The following is a 25,343-nucleotide window of genomic DNA, read 5'->3' on the forward strand; positions in this document are numbered from 1 at the left end:
AGCAGGAACCACCCATCCTTCTGCTGCACTGCACTGAAGAACCCAGCAGCAAACAGCTCCCTCCTCATCTCCGCTGCTCACATTTCTGGGCACTCAGAAATGCACATCTTTACACAGCTGACTTTGTCCCCACAGCTGATAGGTAATAGGGCAAGTGAAAATTGGAGCTACACAGCAACAGGTTTAACACAGGGCAAATATGATGGACAAGACACACAACCTCTTTCTACAAAGGTCAAGACTTACTTGCAACCAGAGAGATCCTGGTTTTTTCCTACACAGATGAGACTTTCAGTTCCGTGATGAGGAAATGAAGTGATGTGACATTAAGCAGCTAATGAATCTCTTCAATTAATGCATTCTGCACAACGGAGACTTCCAGGGAATTATCTGCAGCCACAGCAGTGCCTCATTCCCATTGCTGTGTCCCTGGGAATGAGTCACTGCAATTCCCATATTCTTGCTGCAGGCAGAGAGCTCAGGACTATTCCCTGCCTTCGTCAGGCAAATGGCTGGACTCAAACACTGAAACTACTTGCACAGAACTTTAATTAAGGTTACCTTATTTTCTGAAACTATGGGAGTATATTTACCATCAGCTCCCCACTCTTGATGTTGATTAGGGCTCATGCTACAGAAGGCAACATTTCCATCCACCACCTCCAGTGAGCAACTGAATAATGTGCCAAACAACCATGAAGAGGAGGGTAAAGAGGAAAAACAGAGTTCTGAGATAGGTGGAATGCCTTACTGCTCTCCATGATATGATGGGTCACGAAGATCAGCTTCATCTGCAACAGGGCTCTCCCAAGCCACCAAACTCTTTATAGCAATACCGTGGCAATTTAAAAGAGATTTTACCAATATTAAACTAGCTTGGAGAACATAGGGACACGAATGTGGCTGGTTTTACACATTTAGGAATACTGCAATTTTAATTAAAAATAAAAAATCCCCAGAAGAGACACAAAATCCGTGTTACAAGTGTTTTCAAAATTGAGAAAGCCTTTGCTGAATACAGCTAGTAGTCTATGTTTCATGTGATTTGCAAACTAGAAACACTGGAATTTTAGGCCAGGAGGGTGTCATTGACTAATGGGGGTTCTCGCTTCTCTCTGGAGTGTAGGTTTATAGAAGAGTAAAATCATGTTCTCCAGGCAAGTTTATATGAAATGATTTATCTCTAGCCAGCTGCAGTCAGACATCTGCTTGTTTTTATTTCACTACAGAGAGATTCACACCCCCCCTTATCTCCAGAGGCAGCCAAGATTATATCCAATTGTAAAGAGAAACCTCCAGCAATTATCAAAACTAAAATTTAAGAAGTTAAGTAACACAGAGGCCACAGATGCACCTAAGTTCCACCTAAAGGTGAAGAAGTCCTATTTAATGAACAGTCTATTGACTTTAAGGCAGAGACATCACCTCTGTATCCCATGGCTTACACACGTATCTGCCCAAATACATGGAGGTATTTCTTTGTTTTGAGAATCCCTCACACATTCCACATGGGATCACACAGACGGTCCTCATGTGGTCAAATAAAGTTTGTGAACCCATGCCTTTATAGCTTTTCCATATTAATCTGCACTCTGGGCATATATCCAATTAAAGCCTCATGTATAGATCACTAGGTTACTAACTGGCTTGCATACTAGGGGGAAGGGAAATAACAAGCTCATGACTGCACAATTTAACACTGCCTCTGCTTTCACTTTTACATGCACCAGTCTTTTTTAATCTAGTCTTACCATAAATAAAGAGTAATGACGCTTGCTGAAGAGCAGCTCGGGTCCCTGCATGCTGGAACACACGGTAGCTGATGCAGAATGCATTCACATTAAGCCTAACTCCAGTGCAAAGCAGACAAGGTCTTTTCACAAACACGCTACAAAAACAGGAAGCAAAGGGGGGAAACTTCACAGTGTTTGGAAATAGCAGAGCATTGTTTGTACACGTTTTTCTTACAATTCCAAAATAAAAAAAAAAGGGTAACATGAAATCTGAGCACAGCAAGAGCCTTAGATCAGACACAAAGGTCTCAAGACAGAAGCGCTCCGAAGATCTCCAGGTACAGACTGTACAAGCAAGAAGATGCACAGGGTAAGTTTGTTCTCTTATTTCTGCTAAGAAAATCTAACAAGTAGAGACACAACCTCCCGAACCGTTGACGTTAAACCTAGATAATGTTACACAGCACCACATCTTTATCTCAATTAAAGCGGGTATGATAAATGAAGAGGCATTAGGAAACACATAAGCCACCAAACGTAAACATTCTCTCCATTTTTTTGCTGTGCTCAAAAGGGAAGGTACAATGGCACAGGCCTCACACACTGTGGGCCAGCAGTGCCCCGTGTGAAGAAGCTGCACTGTGGACAACATCCCTTTGAGGTGAGTCAAAACATTCCAGTCATAAGCACGCTGCAATCACCGACCCAGACTTCCCTCTTCGGCTGGAGCACACAGATCCAGGCAATCCCTACCCTGAAGCTGCTTTAATTCCTTCCTCCCATCACGTCCTTCCTTTCCCTCCCTCCCTCCTTCAATCCCACTCAAGCTACGCTGCAGCACCATGAACACACAATACAAAATAATGCAGATAATTAGTGCTGCCTCAATCCCAGCTCATCCCAGGTTTAAAACTGACCAACCTACACTCCACTTCACAGAGCAGCAGAGGACCTGCTCCTGGTTTTGGGTAAGCACCACCAAGAGCTGGGTAGTTTCCCATGCTGTCTATCTGCACGAGGGAGCAGCCTGATCCACGGTCAACTCCCACAACAGATTATATGATTTCACCATATTTAAAGTACATTAGTCAACCCAAGTAACCAGGGACATTTGAAATCACTTACAATAAATCAGGAGATTAATATCAAGGGAGGCAGTGACACAGCACCAAAAGAAGCATATACTGGTGTTAGTCAAGAAGCCACTAGAAACATCTCCCAGTGTCAACAAATGTTTCACTATAAACACCACAGAAAGAAGACATTGCAGTCTTCAGGGCAAATGCTGGGCTGCAAAGGCAAAATGGTTACCTGGAAGGGGTATGTCAATATTTAGTACCAAAGTGCATGTCCGGTCCTGCACATTTCATTTAATTTCAAGCTTTTCCAGCCTTATTTCCTGTTTCATTCACAGCAATCACAAAAGATTAATTACCCAACCTTAGGAAATGTGTTTTCAGTCGAACAAGACATGTTGACTGTGTCTCTACTTTCACCTTCAGAAACAAAGTTCTGTGCCAACACAAGTTTTATGCTTGTTTCAACGTCCACATTATTTGATTGCAAAGCAGATGGGATTTTCAGTGCCAAGACACCACTCCAACCATTTGCTCCTCTGGGAGAGGATGAACCTGTTCCATGGCTCTGGATGGATGTCAGGTTAATTTTTAGTTAAAAATTAAAAATCTTTCCTCAAAAGTCACCATAACAGCACTGACAAAAAACCCCAAAACACCAAAACAAACAAGAAAAAAAAAAAACTTGGAGGATCTGAAAGAAACACAAAGAACAGAAAGAAAAACTAAAGTAATGCTGCATAAATTGCACTTGCATAATATCTTTCATCAGTGCTCTTCCCTTCCATATAGGGGCTGCATTTCATACCAAACATGACAGGGAATATTACTTCAAGCCCTTATTACACAGCTGAGAGTGGCTATTCCTTTAGTATGGAATATCTGAAGAATTACCAGTGTTCCTGCACTGAAAGAATAAGCTGAAGCTCCTTTTCAAATTCAATAATTGTGCCACTATAACCTATTTACTAAAGGCAGAAGTTTACAGCAATTGCATAGATTTTCTCCTGGTTTAAACGATGACTGAATGACATCTGTGACATGACGTTGTTTTCTCTTCCTCCAGACACCCAAATAAACCTCTCTGTTCTACGTTCCTGCGGATAAGGAACAAAACTGCTTCACTGAACATGATTAATCTTCCACAAGGAATCAACAGGTACCCAAACTACAGGCATGTCACTGCTGAGCAGCAAGGCAAGGACACAGACAGATCTCATTCAACACAGTCCATTGAAGGAGATGGAAATCTCTGCTGCAAAAGTAAATGCCGTTCTTCAAGAACCACTGGGCCTTTCACAGTTTCGTTCCCCTCCTCCTACCTTCTTTCTCAGAGCCAGGCTACTGAGCAAACTGTTCAGATGACAGAACACCAGAGCGATCAGCAGAGCGTTGTGGAGCCAGGCAGGCACGCGCTCCCAGCCCTGCTCACTGCCCTCCAGCCTGGCATCACCAGCCACGGCACAGAAACCTCTCCTTGTGCCACCACCCCTGGGAGCTGCCAGCCACAACAAGTGCATGGCCACCAGGAAAAAAGAGCTGAAGAACTGCATTATCTCCCATAGATCCTCTATTTAAGAGTCCACATAAAGTTCTGCTTTCACTTTCCTACCTTCTTACAGCTCACATTGTACCAGAGAGAAACACGGTGTTTTAAGATGCCTCGGCAGTCATATTCTTCTCAAGGGATTCATAAATTTATGAGCTCACCATCAAGAAGTCTGTATAGTAAATCCAAGGCTTGAGAAGGGAGAGAGAACTGCCAATCTTTTCACAAAAAGGAATCGCAACACCCTGCTTCTTTAACAATTTTGCAAGCTCATTCTCATCCTGAAAATTTCAGTGCAGTCAAGGTTTCCCTGACTTACTCTTTATTTCTGAATTCAGTCTTAACAGCCTCTGAAGCAAGAGCAAAGTGGTAGGCTGTCAGAAGTGACTATTAGGAGAATACACAAAGCACACACGCTGCAGAAAGCAGAGACTCCAACTGATTGGCACCTGGCTCCCTGGCAGATATTTTCTTTGCAGGAAGATTGAAGGGTAGTAAGAAGAGCACGACACTCTGGGCCACGTTCTGCTGTCAGTCACTCTCCCACGCTGCCACTGATTTTTAATGACATTTACAACCATTAAGAAAATTAATAGCCATCAAAATCAGGAGGGAAGATGCAGCCTAGCAGACAAAGCAAAGGAAAATCATTTCTGCTGCTCCCACCAGTGATTTATCAGGAGCATTAGGGAAGGCACTACTGATCCTTGGTGTCCAACCTTAGGGCCTCCAGAGTGAACAACAGATGCACACACCAGCTAAGAAGGAACTGCAAACTAAGCATGAACCAACAGTGGCAAACACGTCAGATCTACATTTATCTGACTCTTTGTTTTCCCCACATATGAAAATACTGACCCTAAAGCACTTGGAGATGGTTGGAACCCAAGGATTACTAGAATGAAGATATACTGTCATCCAAAAATCATTTTTTCCCTGTTTTGAAGGCCAAAAATAATACCTCTTCTTTTTTGTCCACAGGTCAAACAGACATTCATATTTATGGAAAAAACCCACACACCCTTAGTATTTTGATTAAAAAGCTGGAGTTCAGTTGGCAAGTTTCAAAATCTTTTTTTTTTAAAGCAGTCTCTACTTTACTGTTAATAATGCCCATCCCTGGAAATGGATAACAAAGTCATTCAGTTTTATTCCAGACAGCAAAAACACCCAGCTCACAACACTCACTAGTTTTATTACAGTAGCAAACAAGAAATTCTGTGGTATAACAGAATCCCACTACAGCAGGAACCAGCCATGGTAAGAGGCACCTGCCCATCCCAAACACTTATAAACAAATAGCCAAAACACTGTGAAGAAACAAAAAAATCAATATCACAGCTTCATCACTGAGAAATACCTGCTCAGTATTTTGAAATGTACTGGGAACACACCATGGGGTATCTTCAGGAAATTTAGGGGGAAAAAGGGGGCTCTTCTAAAAATTGTCAGAACTGTCTCACAGCAAATGCAATTACCTAATGTTGCTTAGTTGTTGTTAATTGTCCATACATAAATAAAAAATTAGGCCACTTTTTTGTTTTCACAATTCTTGTCTTACCTTTGGGTTTACATCATCAGAAATCTCATCCATAAAATATGCATGGACATTCACACACTTCAAAAGATGTAGAATTTATTTCTAAGAAAAAAATACTATTTCTGAGTCTCATCTGCTAACACAGTTTCTCTTTAGGTCTAAGAAAAACAGTATGCAAAATACAAATGTAAAAGAATTGTATTTGGGAATACAATTATGTATTATCAAAAAAACCCTCTGATTTAGCTTCATCTCAACTTTCTTCTAAGGCAACACCTACTGTACTACATGTGGCATCTTTGAAAACAAAATCTTACAAAACCTAAATCCATTTCTGTGTGCTAATAAGGTTTGAGATTTAAATTTTTCAGAAGGAGAAAAACATTTCATTTAGCCCTTCTTTAAGCACTAGAAATCCAAGAAAGAAAAGTTCTTTAGTGACAGAGCCAAGCATTCAACATTTCCATTCTTAATATCAATAAATTAGTGATCTGGAGTTTAAGAAGCATTAGATAACCAGTTTTTAGTCATCTTTTCTCAAGTTCTGATAATTATTCTTTTAATCAATGAAAGCAATTATTCCTTTTAAATTTTTCATCCAGTGAGAAAATCATACAATCCCACAGTCACAGGAACAAGAACTTCAGGGAAGCTGCAGCATACTTTGAATAGTGCAAGAACTCTTACCCCTGAAACAAGCTGATATTCTGAGCAGACATGGGAGAGGAGACAGAAGAGCCTTACTCCATTTTAAACCTCTCACTTTGCCACAGCCTCAGAAGTGAAAATGGCCACAGGTGCAAATATCAAGGTAACAGCAGAAGCAGCAGCACCATCTCCTACACCTTCAAGGAATTGGGAGCAGCTCCCTCTGTAGAGGATCCACCCTTCTGCAAACTCCAGCCACAACCACATACCACAGCAGCATTTCAGCAAACTTTGAGACCAAATGGGGGAAAAGAGAGCTACTTGAAGCAAGCAGCATTTTTTTCTTATTAAAACTCTATTGTCTGAGGAAGGGAGACAGGACAGCTTGCACATGTCCCACAGAGCAGCAGTGATGGTTGGAGGATTCTGAGTGAGGTTTTCCCCATAGATCAATGTCACAAACTCACTTTCCACCAGGACAGTGTTGGCATAAAATGGGTGACAGAGAAACAGCTTCTACACCAGTTCTAACCAGGAATAACAGGGAATTTTCCAGCAACCCTCTCACTCATGGAAGAGACATTCCCGCCACTGCAGGTCACTCAGCACCTTGAGATCTGCCAAGCAGAGGGAGAAAATGGGGCTCTGAGAGCTGGACAAGGCTAAGAGGAGAGCCAGCCATGCCCCCAGCCAGCAGCCAAGAGCGAGCTGCACGGTGATCCCTCCTGAACCTTCCTGGCTTTCTGAACAGCACATCCTGCCATTCACGTTCCAGGCAATGAATGGTAATCCCTCTCCTCAAATTACCCTCCTGATTTCAGCAGAGCGAGACCAAGAATGTACGTGACTGAGTGTACTTCCAGTTCAGATTTAAGTAATTGCAACTTGACGAGTTTCTTAAGCTCAGTTAGTAATGGCACACATCTAGCAGAAACGCTCTAATCCAGAAAAAACATACGCCTTTTTATTAAGTTGCTCAAAAAAGGAAAAATACTTAATATTATTTAAAAGGTTACTAAAAACTCAGATTAAAGTAGAAGAACATGGCCTTCACCATAGCCTCATGCCCTGGACACCACAGTGTGTGCCTGGCAGGTTACCTGCTTGTATTTCCCACTCTACTGGCCCTGTCCCATCAGTCATGGGACAGCCAAGGGGCAAAGTCAACAAATCACTTGAAGTACTGGAAATGGCAGCACTGGTAGCAACAATGTCCACGAATCCTGGAACATGAGTCCCCCTCTTCCAAAACCTAGAAAGTATTGTTAAATGCTCCTGACTTTTAAGCCTATGAAGTAAAGGCCTTTTAACTTAGCATCTGGTTCTGACTTCATGTTTTCCTCCACAACCACAAGAGCTAAAACTTCATTCACCACTGACGTGATCAGTTATAATGTATGCTTTTCAATTGTCTTTTCCCTTTCCTGGTGTTGTCCCTGCATTCTTAAATATTGTGCAAAACAGGAAAATTTTACGTAATGATTTAATAATACATTTTTTTTGGCACAAATTCCAGCCTACCATGTTTCCCGCTCTCTTCTTCCTCAACAGTCTGGCGGACTAAGCACTGAAACACATCACCTCCCTGATCCAGTGAAAAGACAGACAACAAACCTGCAAAAGGTTCAAACAGAGAGAGTGCTCCCCAGCCAGCTCACAAAGATTTTTCTCAACCTGACCCTGCAAACTGTTAAGCACTTACAAAAGATGGATTGACAGGGTATGGCACAGATGCAGAAATGAATGGCACAGGCCAGGGCTGACTCAGCCAGCACTGCTGCCAATGACACTGCATCGGCAGACGGCGCAAAAAAAAGTTATTTTATTGAGTGCACATACATGCACAGGCTCTCTGAATGGATTATACATGCTGAAGTATCAATCATCTTCCAACACCTGGCTGTTTGTGGAATCGAGCACTATGTTATCTATGAACACACAGAACAAAACTGATGTAACTAGCACTGCTCAAAACACCAATAAACAAGCCACAATCTACCCATGCAACCCACAATCTAATTACTTCTAAAGACTCCAAAAGGCTTGAACTATTTGAGGTAGGTCTCTTTTCTCATAAATCCTATATGAGGAGATGACTAAAACCCTATTAGGTTAGCCATACTTATTAACATAGAAAGAAATTGTATCATGTTAAACTCATCTGTTACCTAGGAATTTCAAAAGTACCAACAAATTATACGCAATAAATTGAACAGTTCCAAAAAATCACTTTTTTCTATGTACTAAACCTACCAGCTTTTTCCTCCAAAAAGGCTCCTCAGTGCACACAGTTCTGTGAATGATTTTGCTGAGATCAAGGCTTCAGCTCTGTTCTCCCACGGCTGCTTAACAAAGCAAACCCAACCTTTCACACTGGAACATTGATGCAGATGGGACTCTCAGTGTAGCCTCTCACCTCTGAAAAACCAAATATTCTTGTTGAGTTTCACAGAAACATGAAGTGGTTTGGGTTGGAAGTGACATTTAAGAATCCTTTAAGGATTCCATGCCCTGCCATGGGCAGGGACACCTTCCACTTGTCCAGGTTGCTCCGAGCCCTGTCCAACCTGGCCTTGGGATGGGGCAGCCACAGCTCCTCTGGGCAGCACATCCTTTCCTAGAAGGACTTCACCCCACCTTGGAGGATCTATCAGATTCTTCCCATCACTACTATAATCATAGTTATAATGTTCCACTACCAAAAAAATATAAAGTATTATTCAGAGCTCCACAAAGGCCCAGCCCTGTGAGGGATGCTGAGCTCTTCCAGGCCCTGCTTTGATGCAGGATCAGGTCCCAGCGAGGACCAGAGGCAATTTACAGTCTCTCCCATGGGGACTATTACCACCACACAGTTACTAGCACCACATCCTTACTCCCCAGCCAAAACGAAAAATGAGGCACAAGTATTTCTGAGTATCCTTTTTATTTATGTTCCTGAACATGTAAAATTTGCTGGCTGGGTGCTAACACTAATGGCCTTGAGAGCTCTCACTCTGTCAATGAATATAGCTTCTGTTTTCATATTTTATATATGCTCTGTGACATATAAACACATACCTTAACACTACTGACTTATAAATATGCTTTTTAACCACTGCAGGAACTATATATGCAAAGGTATGTTTGATAGGCATTAAACAACTTTAAAGAAATATCGTTTTAGGTTTTCTTATGTTGAACTACTAACTAATATAGCAATAAAATAAGTTTGTCACAGCAAGGCAATATTCCATTAAATCACCGGTCTTCAGAAAAATTTAGGGGTTGTTAATGTAGGCGCATGCCTGCTTTCACTTGTGAAAGAGAATCTCAATTTCATCAGTACAGATAACATGGAGCAATTCGTTCTCAATTTGCAGAGAATTCTAAATTGTCACGGCTTTTATGCAAATTATGACACTCAGTGCTCTTTCTGATGCACCTGAGCCAAATACCTGGGAGACAGCAGCAACCCAGAACAAGCAAATATGTACACCCAAAACCTACAGGTACCACTTCTCATCAAATGAAAGCCATCATCTGCAACAGGAAAACCATGAAAAATATTAAATATAAATAATAATTTATCCTTCCATTATTACAACAAATAAAAAATTATCTAAAATTGCTTTGTTATTTATACTTGTTATTTCTACATGTAAAGATGGCAGACACACCAATCTAGTTTGAAGTCACATTTGCAGAGCCTCATCAACAGTACAGGACTTAAAGATGCACTTGGTTTACTGAACTGTTTATCATTATTATTATAAATTCATATTAATTCTACTTGCAATCTGGATAATACTACAATATTCCTTTTTCAGGAAAGCTTTAAAAAATTCTTCTTGTGAGATTGTTTTGAAACTTTTGAGCTCTGCATAATACTTCCCACTTGAGCTAATTGTTTTTAAAGGGAAATTTAATTTTTAAAAGTGTGTTTTTCTAACTAATGGGAATCTGTGCTAAAGTAAACAATGAGTCCAGCTTGGTAGGAATTTTTGCTCTATCTTTACCAAAATAAGGAAGGAAAGACATGTAATAGCATGCTGAAACACACGCAGTAGCAAATTGTTGAATTTTAAAAAACAATTAGAAGACTATTTTCTACTCCACTTCTCCTGTTTGAAACAGATCATCCTGCCCTGCCTCATTTAATATTAACTGGGTAGGTTCTTGTCTCTAGAAGAAAACACAAATGCAGTTCCCTAATCCACTGACATTCTTGCTTCAAATGCATTTACGATTAGCCAGCCTGTCAATAAACTATTGTCCTCACACATCACGTCTGTACAGCAAAACGTTTAAAAGAAACTCAAGTCTTTTCAGGATTGCCACCAGCTTTGAACAAAACATTTACATTACAGCCAACCCACCTGCCAAGGAAAAACTGAGAAATGTGAAATGGGCATGAAAAGCCAAAGTTTCCACCTCCTTGAGGGATATTAATGAGTAACTCCATGGCTTCAATAAAGCCTTATCTTCCCAGATGGGAATTAGAGAGGTCATCCCTAGGCAGGGACAATGAATCACTTATTTATTCTTTCCTTGTCTGCTGCACATACATATGTATCACAAGTCTTCCCTGCAACCCAGGACTTTAAAACTCACTGTCCTCAACATCTACTCCCCACTGGTGCAAGAGAAAGAATGAAAGAGAAATGAGAGACGTGAAAGAGACAACACAGAAGGATATGAAAGAGTCCTCAACATCTACTCCCCACTCGTGCAAGAGAAAGAATGAAAGAGAAATGAAAGAGACGTGAAAGAGACAACGCAGAAGGATATGAAAGACACAGAACAGTCATGACACCTATGTTTAAACTACTGAAAATCAAATGTTACATTTCACCTGAAGAAAGGGTTACTTCCTAACCCCACCCTGCCCCTCCCAAAAAAAAAAAAAAAGAAAGAAAAACAAGTAAGAAATATTACATTTCACTTTGTTTCTGTATTTGTTTTTACTATCACTGCCCCTCAAGCTGTGCAAGGACAGATCTCACTGGTGAAAAAAAAAAATTAGTAAGGATGCTACATTTGAGTTTGGTAGGTGTTTATAAAATAAACATTATTCCTCCCATGGGGGAGAAAGTCAAATTCATCCCCAGGCAAGCTGCTGTCTGACAAACAAAGTTTTTAAGCGTCAAAATTTCCTACTGGGACTTTAGCATTTACAGTAACAAAACAAAACAGAAAAAAAGCTACAGACCTGTATTCACTTTCTCCAAAAAACCCTTAACCAGAATGAAACCCTGGACATGATGCGAGTGAAACTGTTACAGTGACACTGTGCTATATTTAAGCAATTCTTTGAGAAATAAGAACATGACACAAACAGTGGAAACACACACAAATCAGATGAAGTCCTAACACCTACAGTTATGGGACTGCCCACAAATAAATACCTTTCTGCATTTGTTAACTGGGTGCATATGCCAGTTCAGAATACACTTATTATTATTATTATTTTATTAATATGGACTTATTTTAATTGCAACAGTCACTTGTCATCATGTCAAAAAATGCACTTCATAGAGAACATTATTTTTTTCCTCCCTAAATTTTGCTAAAATAAGATGGCCTAACAGTTGCTCCATTCCATTCTTGCATAGCACTTCTGCTACCAAAAACTATCTTGTCAGCACAAAAACTGTAGCTGCCTAAATAAACAAAAGTAGTTATATCTCAAAAAAAAGCAGGTTGAGTCTCATTATTCAGACTTATATATGTGGGCACATACCATGTCTATTCATGGAATAAACTATAGATGAATAATCCATACACAAACTAATGCTAACTTCTATATTGCAGCCCAGGGACTGACAAGTAAGAGCTTGTGGGGAGAAGAATTTAATTCTAATGTGTGTCTCAAGTGACAATAAAAAGGATATAAAGTGCCTAGAATCAACAAATAACTTATCCTCTGTACTCAGGGACGTAATTTGCCAGATCTGGATTTAGCTGTCATTACAACTTGTGCTTTCAAATGCAAAACAAAGTGATGTTATTTTCCTGTTCAATTTTATTCATGTTATATAAAATGCAGTAAAACTCGTCATGCCAGAGGATTTGCAAAGGGATGATGTGAAGGTTAATTACTGGCTGCTCATAAAGCATCCTGCCTGTCGAAAGCCCCATGTGTAAAAATGACCTTGTTATCAAAGCTGTTGAGTGCTCCCACCGGTCACTTGCAATGGGCAGAATGGATATTTTTCTGTAACTCCTGAAAACCAAATTAGTTGCATTCAAATATCTACCTCCAGTTTGAGGAGGTTTTGGCACTGTGCCTGTACCCCACTTCTGTAGGGGGTGGGGGTCAAACTACCAGGGATTTTGCTTAAATCACATATTTCCAGCTCAAAATGAAAAAGACTAAAATGTAGGTATCACAGAACCAACGTCTGAAAGATACCTGCTAAACCTCCCCACAGAGTCAGGCAACAAGTGAATGCAGATCTTATCCTTGTGCCCTAATTACCCCCTGGAAACCAAAGACACTACTTGAAACAACAAAGCACAGGTATTTCTGTGATCAACCATATTTGTAGGGTGAGCTAGCACTGGGAAAAAATGGTAAGGCACAGGACCAAGCACGAAGAGCACTGCTCAACAAAATGGAGCCTGCAATGCTACGCACAATGCTTCAGTATCTTCTTGCTATTTATACACATAAAATAATTAGGAATGAGAACACCTCAACATTAATTAAAGCACAGCCCCATAGGACTTCAGAAATCTTTTCAGAGATGGTTTCTCCGGTGACAGCTTTGCCAGCGAGCAGAGTTTGACGTGTCCTGTAAAAATACAACTTCATGCCTGGTATTGCCACATTGCAGGGAACAACATCTGAAGTGTGATCATGCCTCTCTCTACCCATATCCTCCTCCTCGGCTTGGAAATTATCAGCTATGGATACTGCCAGGAAAATGCCTCATCTCCACTAATACTCAACTCCCCCTCTACAATGATGGTATCTTAACAAAATGAAGAACTGTAAAAACTCCTCGTGCTTGTGTCTTTCAGGAGCGTTCTCCAACAGCGCTCGACCAAATCTTCCTTCTCCCTTTAAGCAGTAGTTCTATCAAAGAAAGAAAATATTCCCTTTGAAACATCCTCGAGAGCCCAGTGGAAAGAGCAAGCAGAGATGTCATTGTGGCACAAAAAAGAGCTCTGTGAGAACAGGCAGCTGGCCTACCTGAAGGTTAAAGGAGCTCCCACTGAAAACCTGCTCTGAATATTTCAGAGCAGAGCACGATGCAGAACAGACATTTACACACACTATGTCTGTGTACCAAGGTGTGAAAAAACCCAACCTCCGAGCACAGCACAGGCTGGATGAAATCCATTGAAATACACCATTAACAGAAATCTACACAAAAGCCAATCCACTCTCTCGTATCAGTGTCCTATAGGAAGGCCAGAATGAAGCCATTGAGAAAAATGAGACATTTACATATAAATCAAAGAAAGACAGGATCCAAGTACCGACTGACTAAAGATCAGTGTAAAATATATTTTTTAATTGCTTATTAGAGAAAATCTGTGTAATCACTCTATATACTCCACAAATATTCAAATAATATTGGCCATTACATTTTAAGTTGGATATGAAAATATAAATCACATTTTTCAAGACTGCATCCGTCTATAGTACATCTTCTGTAACGCTGATATCACCACCTCTCTTTTTTTTTTTTTTTTCTCTTGCATCATTTTCCAGCAGGAAGAAAAACCCTGAAGGAATCTCCATATTTTCCAATCGCATTGCCTGTATCCGGGCAGGTTATGTGACCGCCAAACCAGAGCCCCCAGAGCAGGCCTGAACCACGGCAAAGTCCGCGCACAACCCGAGCCTTTCCTCTCGAATTAAAAGCATCCTCCACCTCCCTCACCTCCAACTTGGCCAAGGTGCCAGCAGGTATCTGCCGACTTTGGTTTCGGATACAAAGGGCTCGGTATGGTGACTGTATGTCGGGTCATGTTGAGAGGGAATTTTTGCTTTTTTTAATAAAGGAAAAATATTCAACAACAATAATAACAGCAATAGTAGCCTTGCCTCGGAAAATAATAACAAAAAAAAAAACCCAACGCCGAAACTGCAAAAATAAATATCCATAGGATTACGAACAAGGAAAAAAAAAAAAATCCTTTCAGGATTTCGCCGGCATTTCGGAACCCAGTGGAGCCGATCCCCCCTCGCCCACCGGCGGCCCCGGGGGTTCCAGCCAGGGCCAGCGGGCGCGGGCATCCCCCGGCCCCGCGCACCGCCGATGCCCCGCGGCCGCTCCGCGGGACCCGGGCGGGCTCTTACCGTGGCCGAGGCGACGCTGTTGTCCGCCAGGGTCAAGTGGTGCGGCTCCCACCGCCGCAGGAACTTGGAGGTGAGGATCTTGCTGAGAAACGTCCGGGGGTGCCGGATGACACACACCTGGATGTCCCCCTCCTGCAGCAGCTTGTACCTCATGCCGTTGCAGTGGAGCAGGGCTCTCCGGCACGGCGCGGCACCCATTTTATTCCCCTCGGGAGCGGACATCTCGCCCAGCAGCGGCTTGCTCTCCTCGGGCTGCCTGCGGTCGCTGCCCCCGCCGGAGCCGCCGGTGCGATCCATGGCAGCCCCGCGGGCCGGGTCGGGGGTGGCGCTCGGCCGCCCGCGGGGACCGGTCTCTACGGCGGGTAGAGACGGGTACAACCAAAGAAGATAAAATTCAAAATAAAAACTATAACCAAAAAAAAAAAATCCAACCCCACGCGGCAGATTAAAAAAATTAATAAAAATTGCACGCTGAAGAAAAAAGAAAAACAAAACAACAAAACCTGTCGGGGAAGATGGGGGTAGGGGCTGAGCCGCACCGAGGGGAGAAGGGGGAAAGGGAAGCGATAAAATCCTTATTCAAACTTCCCAATCCGCCCCCGGCGGGTCACAGCGCTGCGTCCATGCTGCCGGGCGGGCGCCGGCCGAGCGGAGGGTCGGCTCCCGCGGGGGCGGCGGACAAAAGCCGGCGGTGGTGGCGGCGCGGGGGGCTCCTGACGGCGGCGCCGGTGGCGACGGGGGCTGCGGGGCGTCCGGCAGCGGCTCCTTCCTTCCCCCCGGGGCGTGTGCGCGGGAGCGTGCGGCGGCGCGCGTGCATGTATGTATGTATGTATGTGGGTGCGGCGCCGCGCCCGTGGGAGCGGGTGTGAGTGTGTGTGCGAGCGTGCCTGCCTCTGTGTGTGCGTGTCTGTGTGTGCGGGTCCCCACGCGCGCCGCCGCCGCCGCCGCCGCGGCAGGAGGAGGAGGAGGAGGCGGCGGGAGCGGCGGGCGCTGCCGACACAGCCCCTCTGCCGGAGCGGCTCCGCGCGCCGCGATTGGCCCCGCCGCCGTCACGTGCCGCCCTGCCTGACGTCAATGGCAGCGGAGCCGCTCCGGGCAGCGGCGGCCGCGGGAGGTGCGCGGGAAGCGCCGCGCCCCTCACGGAGCCGCGGGATCGTTCGGGCTGGAAAAGACCTCTGAGATCATCGGGTCCGACCTGTGACCGAACGCCGCCTCGTCAGCCAGACCGCGGCACCGAGTGCCGTGTCCTGTCTTTTCCTTAAACACCTCCAGGGACGGTGATTCCAGCACCTCCCTGGGCAGCCCGTTCCGATGTCTAGTCACCCTTTTCGTGAAGAAATCCCTCCTTACGTCCAACCTGAACCTCGCCTAGCGCGGCTCATCGGGACGCGAGGCTGGGCAGGGCTGGAGGTGTGCGGGCACCGCCAGGCCCCTCCACCATGAGGGGAAGCCCCGGGTGGAAGCTGCGGGAAGGGGGAGACTCCGTGCGGTCGGTGTCCCCTTCCCGCAGCCCCCGCGCCCGCAGGAGCCCGGCAGGGCGCGGGGGTTGTGACCACCTCTCCCTGAGGGTGACAAATCATCGCAGGGCGAGTTTTGAGCATCCTCACTCCAGCGTTAAGCTCTTGTACAACCCCTGCAGAGAATGGCCAAGGAAGCCCGTGCCAGGCTGCTGGCACTTCAGCAGTGATATTCCCTGTCCTCTGGCTCTGTGGGGAAACGGGGAACGGCTGCGCTCCCCAGTGCACCAGCCCTTGGAAGCCCGGGGAGAGCAGCACCTTCTCACACGGTGCTGAGCAGGGTGTGGAGTGCCCTCTGATCGTCGGCGAAGCAGCACAATCCTTTATAAAAAAAAAAAAAAAAGAAGGCATTGAAAAAACCAACTCCCTTCTAAGCCCTCTAAACCGCTTAACAGCTGAGGGATGCTGTGTGCAATATGGATGCCGTGCCCAGAGAAATGATACCATCAATACTTGCTTTTTTTCTCAGTGGTAGATCTCAGATCTTGTTTCCAATATCTTGATTTACACAACCACGTTAGGACCAATTAAAGAAAATACATTTTATGTAATACATGCACATGCCATTGACTTCACAATGAGTATTACCAAGGTCCAGAATTTAGAAGTAATTTACAAGGCTGTTTTAGATCATGCTTGCAACTTATTCAGAGAAAGTATAAACCTTCATACTTGAAATACTTAAAAGTGTAAGCTCACTTCTGACTGAGGGAGGTTGAGAGAGGGTCTGCTCTGTGGTGAGACGATTTTTCCAGAGCATGTGCCCTGACTTGGTTCCTAGTGGCATCTCCCCGTGCAATAGTTCTCTGATAGGTCACCATGCCAAGAGAGGTGCCAGCAGTTGTGGGCAGTGTCACCGGCCCGCGCAGAGAAAGCTCTTTCATCTGATCTATTTGCATCACGAGTCACACACAGATTATCTGTTGGAGAGGCAAGCTGCTACTGGAAGGGCTTGGGAGCCTTTGCCATAAAACCTTTTGTAGTGGCTGCTGTCAAAGACAATACATGACCGGCTGGACCACAATTACAGCGAGCATGTCCATCACGTGTGTTGTTACAGCGCTGTTCTGTTGAAATAGGCTTACATTTGACAGGAGTATTGCTGTCTAAACACTTTCAGAAAGGAAGGTTTTTTAACCTATCAATTACTAGCAAATTTGAGGGATACTTTTGTTGCATGTCAGCATCAAAATTATTTATAAAAAGCAAGGAAGTCTCCAGAGTACTCCCAAGTACCAGTTGATAAAACGATGCAGAATTATGCCACTTGGCAAAGGTTAGAAGAAAGCTACTCATTTAATGAGATAAAAAATACAACCAACAGGAAGACAAAAATCTCTTTTATAGAGGTTCAAATTATCAGTATCTCATAGTCCTGGTAAGCACTTACCTCCTGAACTTAGGCAAAGTGACTGGTCATTGTGCAATAAACATTACAGGCAGTTCCCACAGAGCTTTGTACACCGTATACTGCAAGGGGTGAATGACACAGGCATTTACTCTGAAACAAACCCATACCTTACTCATACCTATAAATATGGATGCAATAAAAATCATACCTATAAATATGGATGCAATAAAAATCATCATAAAAAATACTTGCAAACCAAAGTAGAAAAGGACAGCTTTGTTTAGATGCAAGTTTTCAGTGCAGGAACTGTCTGTTTCCAGGAGTTCACAGGGTGCCTGGTACAAGGGAGACCTGTTCTTGTTTGACCCCAGGCACTGTTCTGGTACAAATGATAATCGTGTCGATAGTAGGACTGTTCGCATACACTCACCTGCACCACACCTCACACAGAAATAAAACCAGTGGGACTATTCCAGTGAAAGTCTGTGCAAATGAGCCACCTGCTCAAACCACTGCTTTAAATCTACCACAGTTGTCCTCTCCAGAGAGGTGCTCGACAAGGGAGGATGTTATGCAAGAGTCTGGTGTCCTTAAGTGAATTTCCTGGCAAATTAGAGCAGTTGTTCTCCACTTGTGTTCCACAGAAGGCAGCAAAAAATAAAGGCCGGTTATAGCGATCAACCCATGAGTTACCTGAAAGGATCCAAGTCTGGAAATCCACCACTCCAAAGTGTTGAAACCCATTGAGACACTGCAAAAGCCACTCCTAGAAACACCTGTCAAGGACAGAGATCCAAATGCTGTGCATTTGCAGCTCTTCCTGAATCCTCACTCTCAGGCTGCAGGTGTTCTTCTCTCTGAAGTAAACTCAGCACAGCACGATAAGATCAAGGCATGAAATCTCACATTGCCTGCCAGAACAGGGCAACCCAAAACCCTGTCTAGACAGGTGAAATTGAAACAGGCTGCTGGCTGTCCAGCTCACCAAAATGCACATTAGCCATCCAACCCACAATAAATAGCCGGTGTGTGACCCAGGGCTGAACATGTTAAAATTAACATCCTTCCTCATATCTCCTATCAATTATAGCAAACAGAAGTTGGATCAGTTGCAATCCCGGCTTTTTTGTTCTTCCAGACTTCCTCTTCTGGCTCCATGCAGCACAACAGACATCTCAGGTATACATGCTTGGCAGTATTTCAAGGTGGTGTTTGGGGAATTGCTGCGTGTTTTCTTTTTTTCCCCCCAAATGAGCAAATCCAACCAGAAATTTATTGTGAATATGAGACAATCATTCCTTTAAATAATAAGCACTGAGCAAATAATTCATAATAAAAAACACATCAGTGAAAATATACCTCTAGCTATCATAGGGTGCTTCTGGGCATGATACCAGTTTTGAATAATTCAAGAATTTGTGAGGTTTTCTATGAAATACTTCATTTCTGTGCTACAAGGAAAACACAACCTCTGAAAGTGAAAATTTAATATTTATTCATTATTGTTGATACTATAACCAAGTAGAAGCTACTTTAAGTCAGGGCCTCTAGGTACAGATCAAATTTGACTAGGGAAGGAGATAGAGTGAGATATTTCTACTCTGCAGAAATATCAGGGCAATTGGACAAAAACTAAAAAGTGGGGCTGGCAAGGAAGTGAGCAGAGGTAAAGATGTTTTCTCCAGAAGACAGGACATTGACAGAAGGGCAATTCAGACCCACCTGCCAGTTCTGTACCCTGCTCCTGGACTCTGCCCACTCCTGGACTCTGCCCTTTCATTTGCACTTCTTTGTATCTTGCCCTCTTTTTATTATTCACTGCTATTCCATAATAGGCTTTGTAAACAGAAGCATCGCTTCCTGAAAGACACTGTAGCCTGGAAACCTGGGATATACCCACCATGGATACACCCACTGGAGCTAAACCTACCAGTTTAAAGCAGATAAGACTTCTGGGTCAGCAACAGCCTTTTTTCCCCCCCTTTTCCAAAACCAATTCAGTTGTGACATATATTATTCAGCATATTCTTCTGCTCAATTATATGCCTGTAAAACCAGGAAAGAGCATTAACACAATCATTTGCAAATACCTGGGATTCTAGTCTTAAGAAAAAACTGCTACTTTTTATGCATTTCCAGCATTTGGTCTTTTGGAGATCTGCACTCAGTTCCATCAGGTGTTCTGCAAAGATCATTTCTGGGTGCTGACACAGAATCAGTCTCCTGACATACCTTCTTAAGCTTAGTAACACCCACCTACAACCATGTCTTAGAAACAAAAGAAATGTAATATTCTGAAGGAAAAGAAAGCAGCAGTTTGTGTCAAGTGCTCAGTGCCACTAGCACAGGTTTCATAGTAGTGAGGCACTTGGAACACCCATGAGAAAACACCTGCGATGCCAAAACCTATGCAGGAAAAAAAAATTGACTAAAGTCACCTTGTCTGAGTGTAAACCCATACAGTGGATACTTGTCAAGCTATGAGGGAGCTAACAGAGCAGCTGTGGCAAGGGCCAGACACAGACAATTAGATGCCTCAACAGGGGATGTGCTGACCATTGTCCCCACAGGGGCTTTGCAGATTTGTTGTATGCTCTAAAAGCGAAAACAAGAAAAAGGAATAATAATAACTTACTACACTATTAATTACTCCTGGTTCCTTTTACATTGTTGCAACATTAACACATGACTTGGCAAACTCTTTTCCCAGTCAAAGAGGGAAGAAAAGATCAATCTACTTTTACTGTCTCTCACTGAAATTTTCTGTCAGAGGCTGTAAGGGCCTACCACAGTCATGCTTTCTGTAACAAAAATAAAACAAACCACTTCTCTCGTCTGCTTAGCACATCCCTGGGAGTTTTCTGTTCAAAGATGGGAGATTACGGTTTTTCCAAGCAGAGCAACAAGGACCAGGAATTCCCAAATTGTATTCAATATCCGTTTAGACTCTTACACAGCAGCTGCTCCTCTCATGTTTGGATCCTTGATGCATATTAGAGATAATGGAGTTTTCTTCCCTTATTCACAGAGGTGCTGCCTGGATTATAGAATTCATTAGTCAATGCTTGCAAATTGCCACTGTTGACTCAGAGAAAATTCCTGCTATGTACTCACTAGTCAGCTCATTTTCATAACAATGCTGTATTGTTAAAAAATACTTTTAGGCCACTCTTTAGAGAAACTGGGGAATACAACACATTAAAGCAAACACCCAGAACATCAAAGAGATGCAGTCTCAGTAATGCTAGAAGTCCTGCATTTGAAGTGCGTTTAAATTAATCAGTGTGATGGTGTTAAGAGGATTCAGTAAGTCATAAACTTTGGGCAACTGAATTGCTTCCCAAAAGGGGTGACCAACACTTAAACCTAAATAGATAAAGATTAAAGGAGCCCACCCTGCAAGAAGTAGCTGTCCCTGAGGAAAGGAAGGCCTTGATTAGGGCACCATTAATCACAGGTGCATAAAATAAAGATTGAATTTGCAAGGAGCTCTTTCTTTTTCCCAAATTTCTCCTTACCCACTCCTGAGACTAACAGTAATTCTGAAAGACACCTCACAGTGGAGTAGTAAGTGGGAAATCAGACTGCTGTGAGCCTGCAATTCTCTGACATCTCTGGCATTCAGATTTCTACTCTTCCAAATTACTCAGTCTCTGGGTTCTTGCTTTCCCAGTGGATGCACATTACAGCACAGGGCTGACTGCGAGCAGTGCAGACCCTGGGGACAAACATATCTTTGATTCCTCACTGACATAATGCACACTCTTGAGTGCATGATGCAGAAATACTTTTTTTTCTGCCTGTCATCATCAGATGCTCTGATGTAGGGGGATGTCGGATGAAGCTGGTGGTACCAATTGCTAGAAGGAGCCTGCCATCTGCTGATCTGAGCAGCACTCCAGTCTGCCTTTTCCCAGATCTGATTTAGGGGGATGAAGCTCTATACAAAGTAGGTTAAATGTATCTGAAATGAAGGAGAATTAACACAGTTTCTGTGGTGAAGAGATTAATTTAAGTGGAAAGAGGAAGTCCCAACTCGTACAGTATCAGATCTAAATCTGAATTGGACAAATAGAAATAAAGAGGCAAATAAAACCAATTAGTCAGTAGGAAAGAGATAAGCAGAAGATACAGAGAGGAAAGAGCCTGAAATTTCTTTTCTTGCTTTCCTTGTCCCAACCAGATAGTACAGCTAAGGTATCCCTCACCTTCACCCTTCCAACTTAATAGCAATTCTAAACTTCTTCTTTATGGCCTTCTTCCAGGGCCACCCACATGCCCAGGCATGAAGAAAACCCTGGAAAAGGTGAGCTCTCATCAGGCTGCCATCTCCATTTACTTTCATGCTTACTGCCATCAGGATGTTTGCAAAAAATTATCATTTGGCAGGATGCAGTGAAAAGTCACCATTTCCATTACACTGCATTATTGTTCCCACCTCCAGCTAATATTTCCTATTTCATCAATAGATTACATCCTACTAGTCATTTCAAGCTGCAAGTGCCAATCAGTTTGAAATGCTCTATTAGCTCTTGACACATAAAACATCACTGTAAGACAACCAAGCATAAAAAGTCAAAGGGAAGTATGCGGTATGATGCAGAGCTCTGAGCTTGTCACAATAAGGTGAAGTTTCCCCAAAACAGAGGAAGAACAGCTAAGAAAGAAAAAAGTAGTCCCCAGATTAGGGAAGTGTATCTTTTCTCACTGAAGCAACAAATGGGGAAGTGAAATTAGAAGTGGAAGAACTGCTGAAAGGCTTGGATTATTTTTTTAAAGACCAAGGGGAGGAAAAAAAGCAGAATAGGGAAAAAGCATCAGGTATTAGCAGGATTAGTATCACAGGTTCTCCAGTGAAGAGGTGCCATAGAAAGAGAAGATAAAACATCCTTAATTAATGCTTTTATAATGAAATTCCTGTGTTACAATCCCTTCAAAACAATGTTACACAAAAGGCAGCTGAAACTCTCCTACCTTTCCACAGTGCTTTCCTTACCTTAATATGAGCTGTGCTATAAAGTAAAGTGTAAACTCCCATCTGATGATAATGCACATCATCCAGTGCTGGAGGCTTTGTTGTGCTAAGAACATTGTAAATACAGCTAACACAGACCCTGGACTAAGAAGTCTAAGCAAACAAAGGACAGGGAGGTGCATCAATTTAATGTGGTTATCTTTCATGGTTATAGATCCACAGATGCACCTAAAGGAACACTTTGGTCATTACATACCTTGTCATTTTTACCTGCCCATCAGCAGAGCACAGATTATTTCTTGGAAGTATAATATCCTTGAAGGCCTTAGAATCCAAAAGGCAACAGAAAATAGAAAAATAAAGTCATTTGCTTAGGACAGTCCCCAGGTGAAATGCAACAGAACAAAAAGATGACAAATCCAGAGAATTCTCTGAAAAGAATAGGTGGTCAGTAATAGACACACTGTACCATATACACAGAAGGAATGCATCACACATCACAAGCAAAGAAAAAAAGCATTTAAAAAAAGAAAGAATTTATGCCTGCAACTTTAATAGTGCCCAAGACTGCAGCTGACCATTAAAATCAGAGATTCTGAGCTACTACAACACTGCATAATGGAGGTGTTTTCTATGATATATAAATTTCTTCCAGTATATAAGGCTATTTTCTCCAGAACATGAAAAAGATAAGCTGAAAAGAGTACATTTGGATTAAGCTCTTCACTAATGCTATAGAAAGCTTTAAGATAAAAATGCAGAATGAGACATTGCAGGAAAACACCAGCTATCCAGCCCCAGCTCTTGAGCCTCTACTAAGACCTTGAGAGCATTAGGGATGGTGCAGCTGTTGCTGCAAAACATCTTGTGGATTGGTTAACTCCACCAGCAAATTGCACCAAGGCAGATATCAATTTACATCTGTTTACCACAGCCACACAGGTGATGGGAGCAAAGGGAGTGGATGCAACGTGGGCAGCATGGAGCAGGGTTGGGTTATCATTATCAACAGCAGGAGAATAAAGGCATTCTGTGTGTTCCAGGCCTTGTTTGTGAGTGCAGGCAGCTGGGGTTTGGCCTCTTGTTTGTCCTGCAGTCAAGAGCAAAGATCATGACAGTCCTAAACACTATCTGAATGAAACAGAGAAACAAGAACCACAGAAAATGTTGGGTGAAGTTAGCAGGACTGGGACAGTGGGTAGGAAGGTTTAAGCAGGGATGACAGGGCTGAGTTGTCAGGTTTAGAGGCCTCATAGTACATAACTTACACCTCACTGCAACTATAATGAAGATACAGGTGAGTCCCATGGTTCAAGGTCATCTCAGGAAATTACAGCAAGCTTAGCAGTAGTTTTTAATGAGAAATCCTGCATGTGGGCCTGAAAAGACAGATATTTGTCCACTTTAATTCATGCAGCTGTTTCAGTTAACTTACATCTATGGCTAAAATGCCTCCTTAATTGGGTGTGAAAACAGATGCTCCATACTTGTAAGATGATGGGCATTCAAGGAAAAGTGCTTTTAATACATTAAGAGCTGTGAAACTGGGTTCTGGGAATAATTTGTCCTGTGACTGTACACAGGGATTCAGTTTGCTCTCATATCTTTGAGCAAGAGAAAAGGAAGTCATGGCTGTCCAGAACAATCAAAAGTGGGAGTTTAGGGATGCAAGTTCCAGGAACCACCTCTTGCCTGGAAACAGGGGATGATTTTGGGATTGACTGCTATGCTGCTCTCACACTGATTTTTGATTATGAATGTGTATGGGTTCACACTTGCTATGCAGCAGTAGTTGACCTTTCCTAGGACAAGCCAATTAGTCTGCAAGAGTGAATAAAGAGATATTATCACCTTTAAAATCTGCTGCTGCTGCCACTGCTTTTCCAAAATACTCTCCTGTGGGCATTAAAGTGATGTTTTCATTTATCCACCAATAAAAACGCAGCCTTAACCCATCTGCCTGTCCCTCTGTGTATATATCTGGGTAATTTAATAAATGCTTCTGGGTGTTGATTTACGTCATTGTATCTGTATATAAGCCTGCCTCTGTGAGCATGCTGCTGGTTGTCTCTGAGCATTCATTGTCTGCCTTGTGTGTGTATGTCTGTGTGTCTGAATGTGGTTTTGTTTAACATTTTTCCCTAGAAAAAACAAGAAGTCAGATGTTTCATGAGGTTGTTCGTTAAAATCAAGGGAAGGAAGGAGGAGACAGTAAGGGATAATTTAGAGAGAAACAGGGGTAGATTTGGCTACAGTTAATCATCTGCCTCAGTCTTCTCTGGAGGAGATGGGGGAGTTCATTCCAGACATTAAAATGTCTCAGGGGAGGATCGTATAGATCATGCTGGAAGAGAAATGGAAAGAATAAATTATCCAAAGGCTCAGAAAGCAATGGAGCCAGACGTCATCTGATCCCAAAGCCAGGATAAAAGCAGGGAGAGAGAACCTTCACAAGATATGCCCAGGATTCTCTAAGAAACTGTGGGTAGAGATAGAGAAAATGATTTCTAACTGCTATCAGTGAGGCAGATTTCTATGATACCAGATTAAGGTATTCTGGTGTCCTGGTACCCTGGTTCCAGCTGTAATTCTGGCTCACAGGGAAAGGTGTTATTCTGAGTCAGAATGCACAACAAAAGAACATTAAAATGGAAGCAAATG

General features: G+C 42.9%; 1 protein-coding gene across 1 annotated transcript in view; it reads right to left on the reverse strand.

Moving 5' to 3' along the window:
• The window catches only part of LOC121348867 (c-Maf inducing protein), a 131,592-nt gene extending 115,745 nt beyond the window's left edge, over positions 1 to 15,847 (reverse strand). Inside the window, exon 1 of the mRNA XM_041458833.1 lies at positions 14,840 to 15,847. Coding sequence (XP_041314767.1) covers positions 14,840 to 15,136 — 297 coding nt within the window. The 5' untranslated portion in view covers positions 15,137 to 15,847. The remainder of the gene's footprint in view (positions 1 to 14,839) is intronic.
• Between the last annotated feature and the right edge of the window lie 9,496 nt (positions 15,848 to 25,343).

This window comes from Pyrgilauda ruficollis, unplaced genomic scaffold, assembly GCF_017590135.1.
Source record: "Pyrgilauda ruficollis isolate IOZ18807 unplaced genomic scaffold, ASM1759013v1 scaffold13, whole genome shotgun sequence".
Classification (NCBI taxonomy): domain Eukaryota; kingdom Metazoa; phylum Chordata; class Aves; order Passeriformes; family Passeridae; genus Pyrgilauda; species Pyrgilauda ruficollis.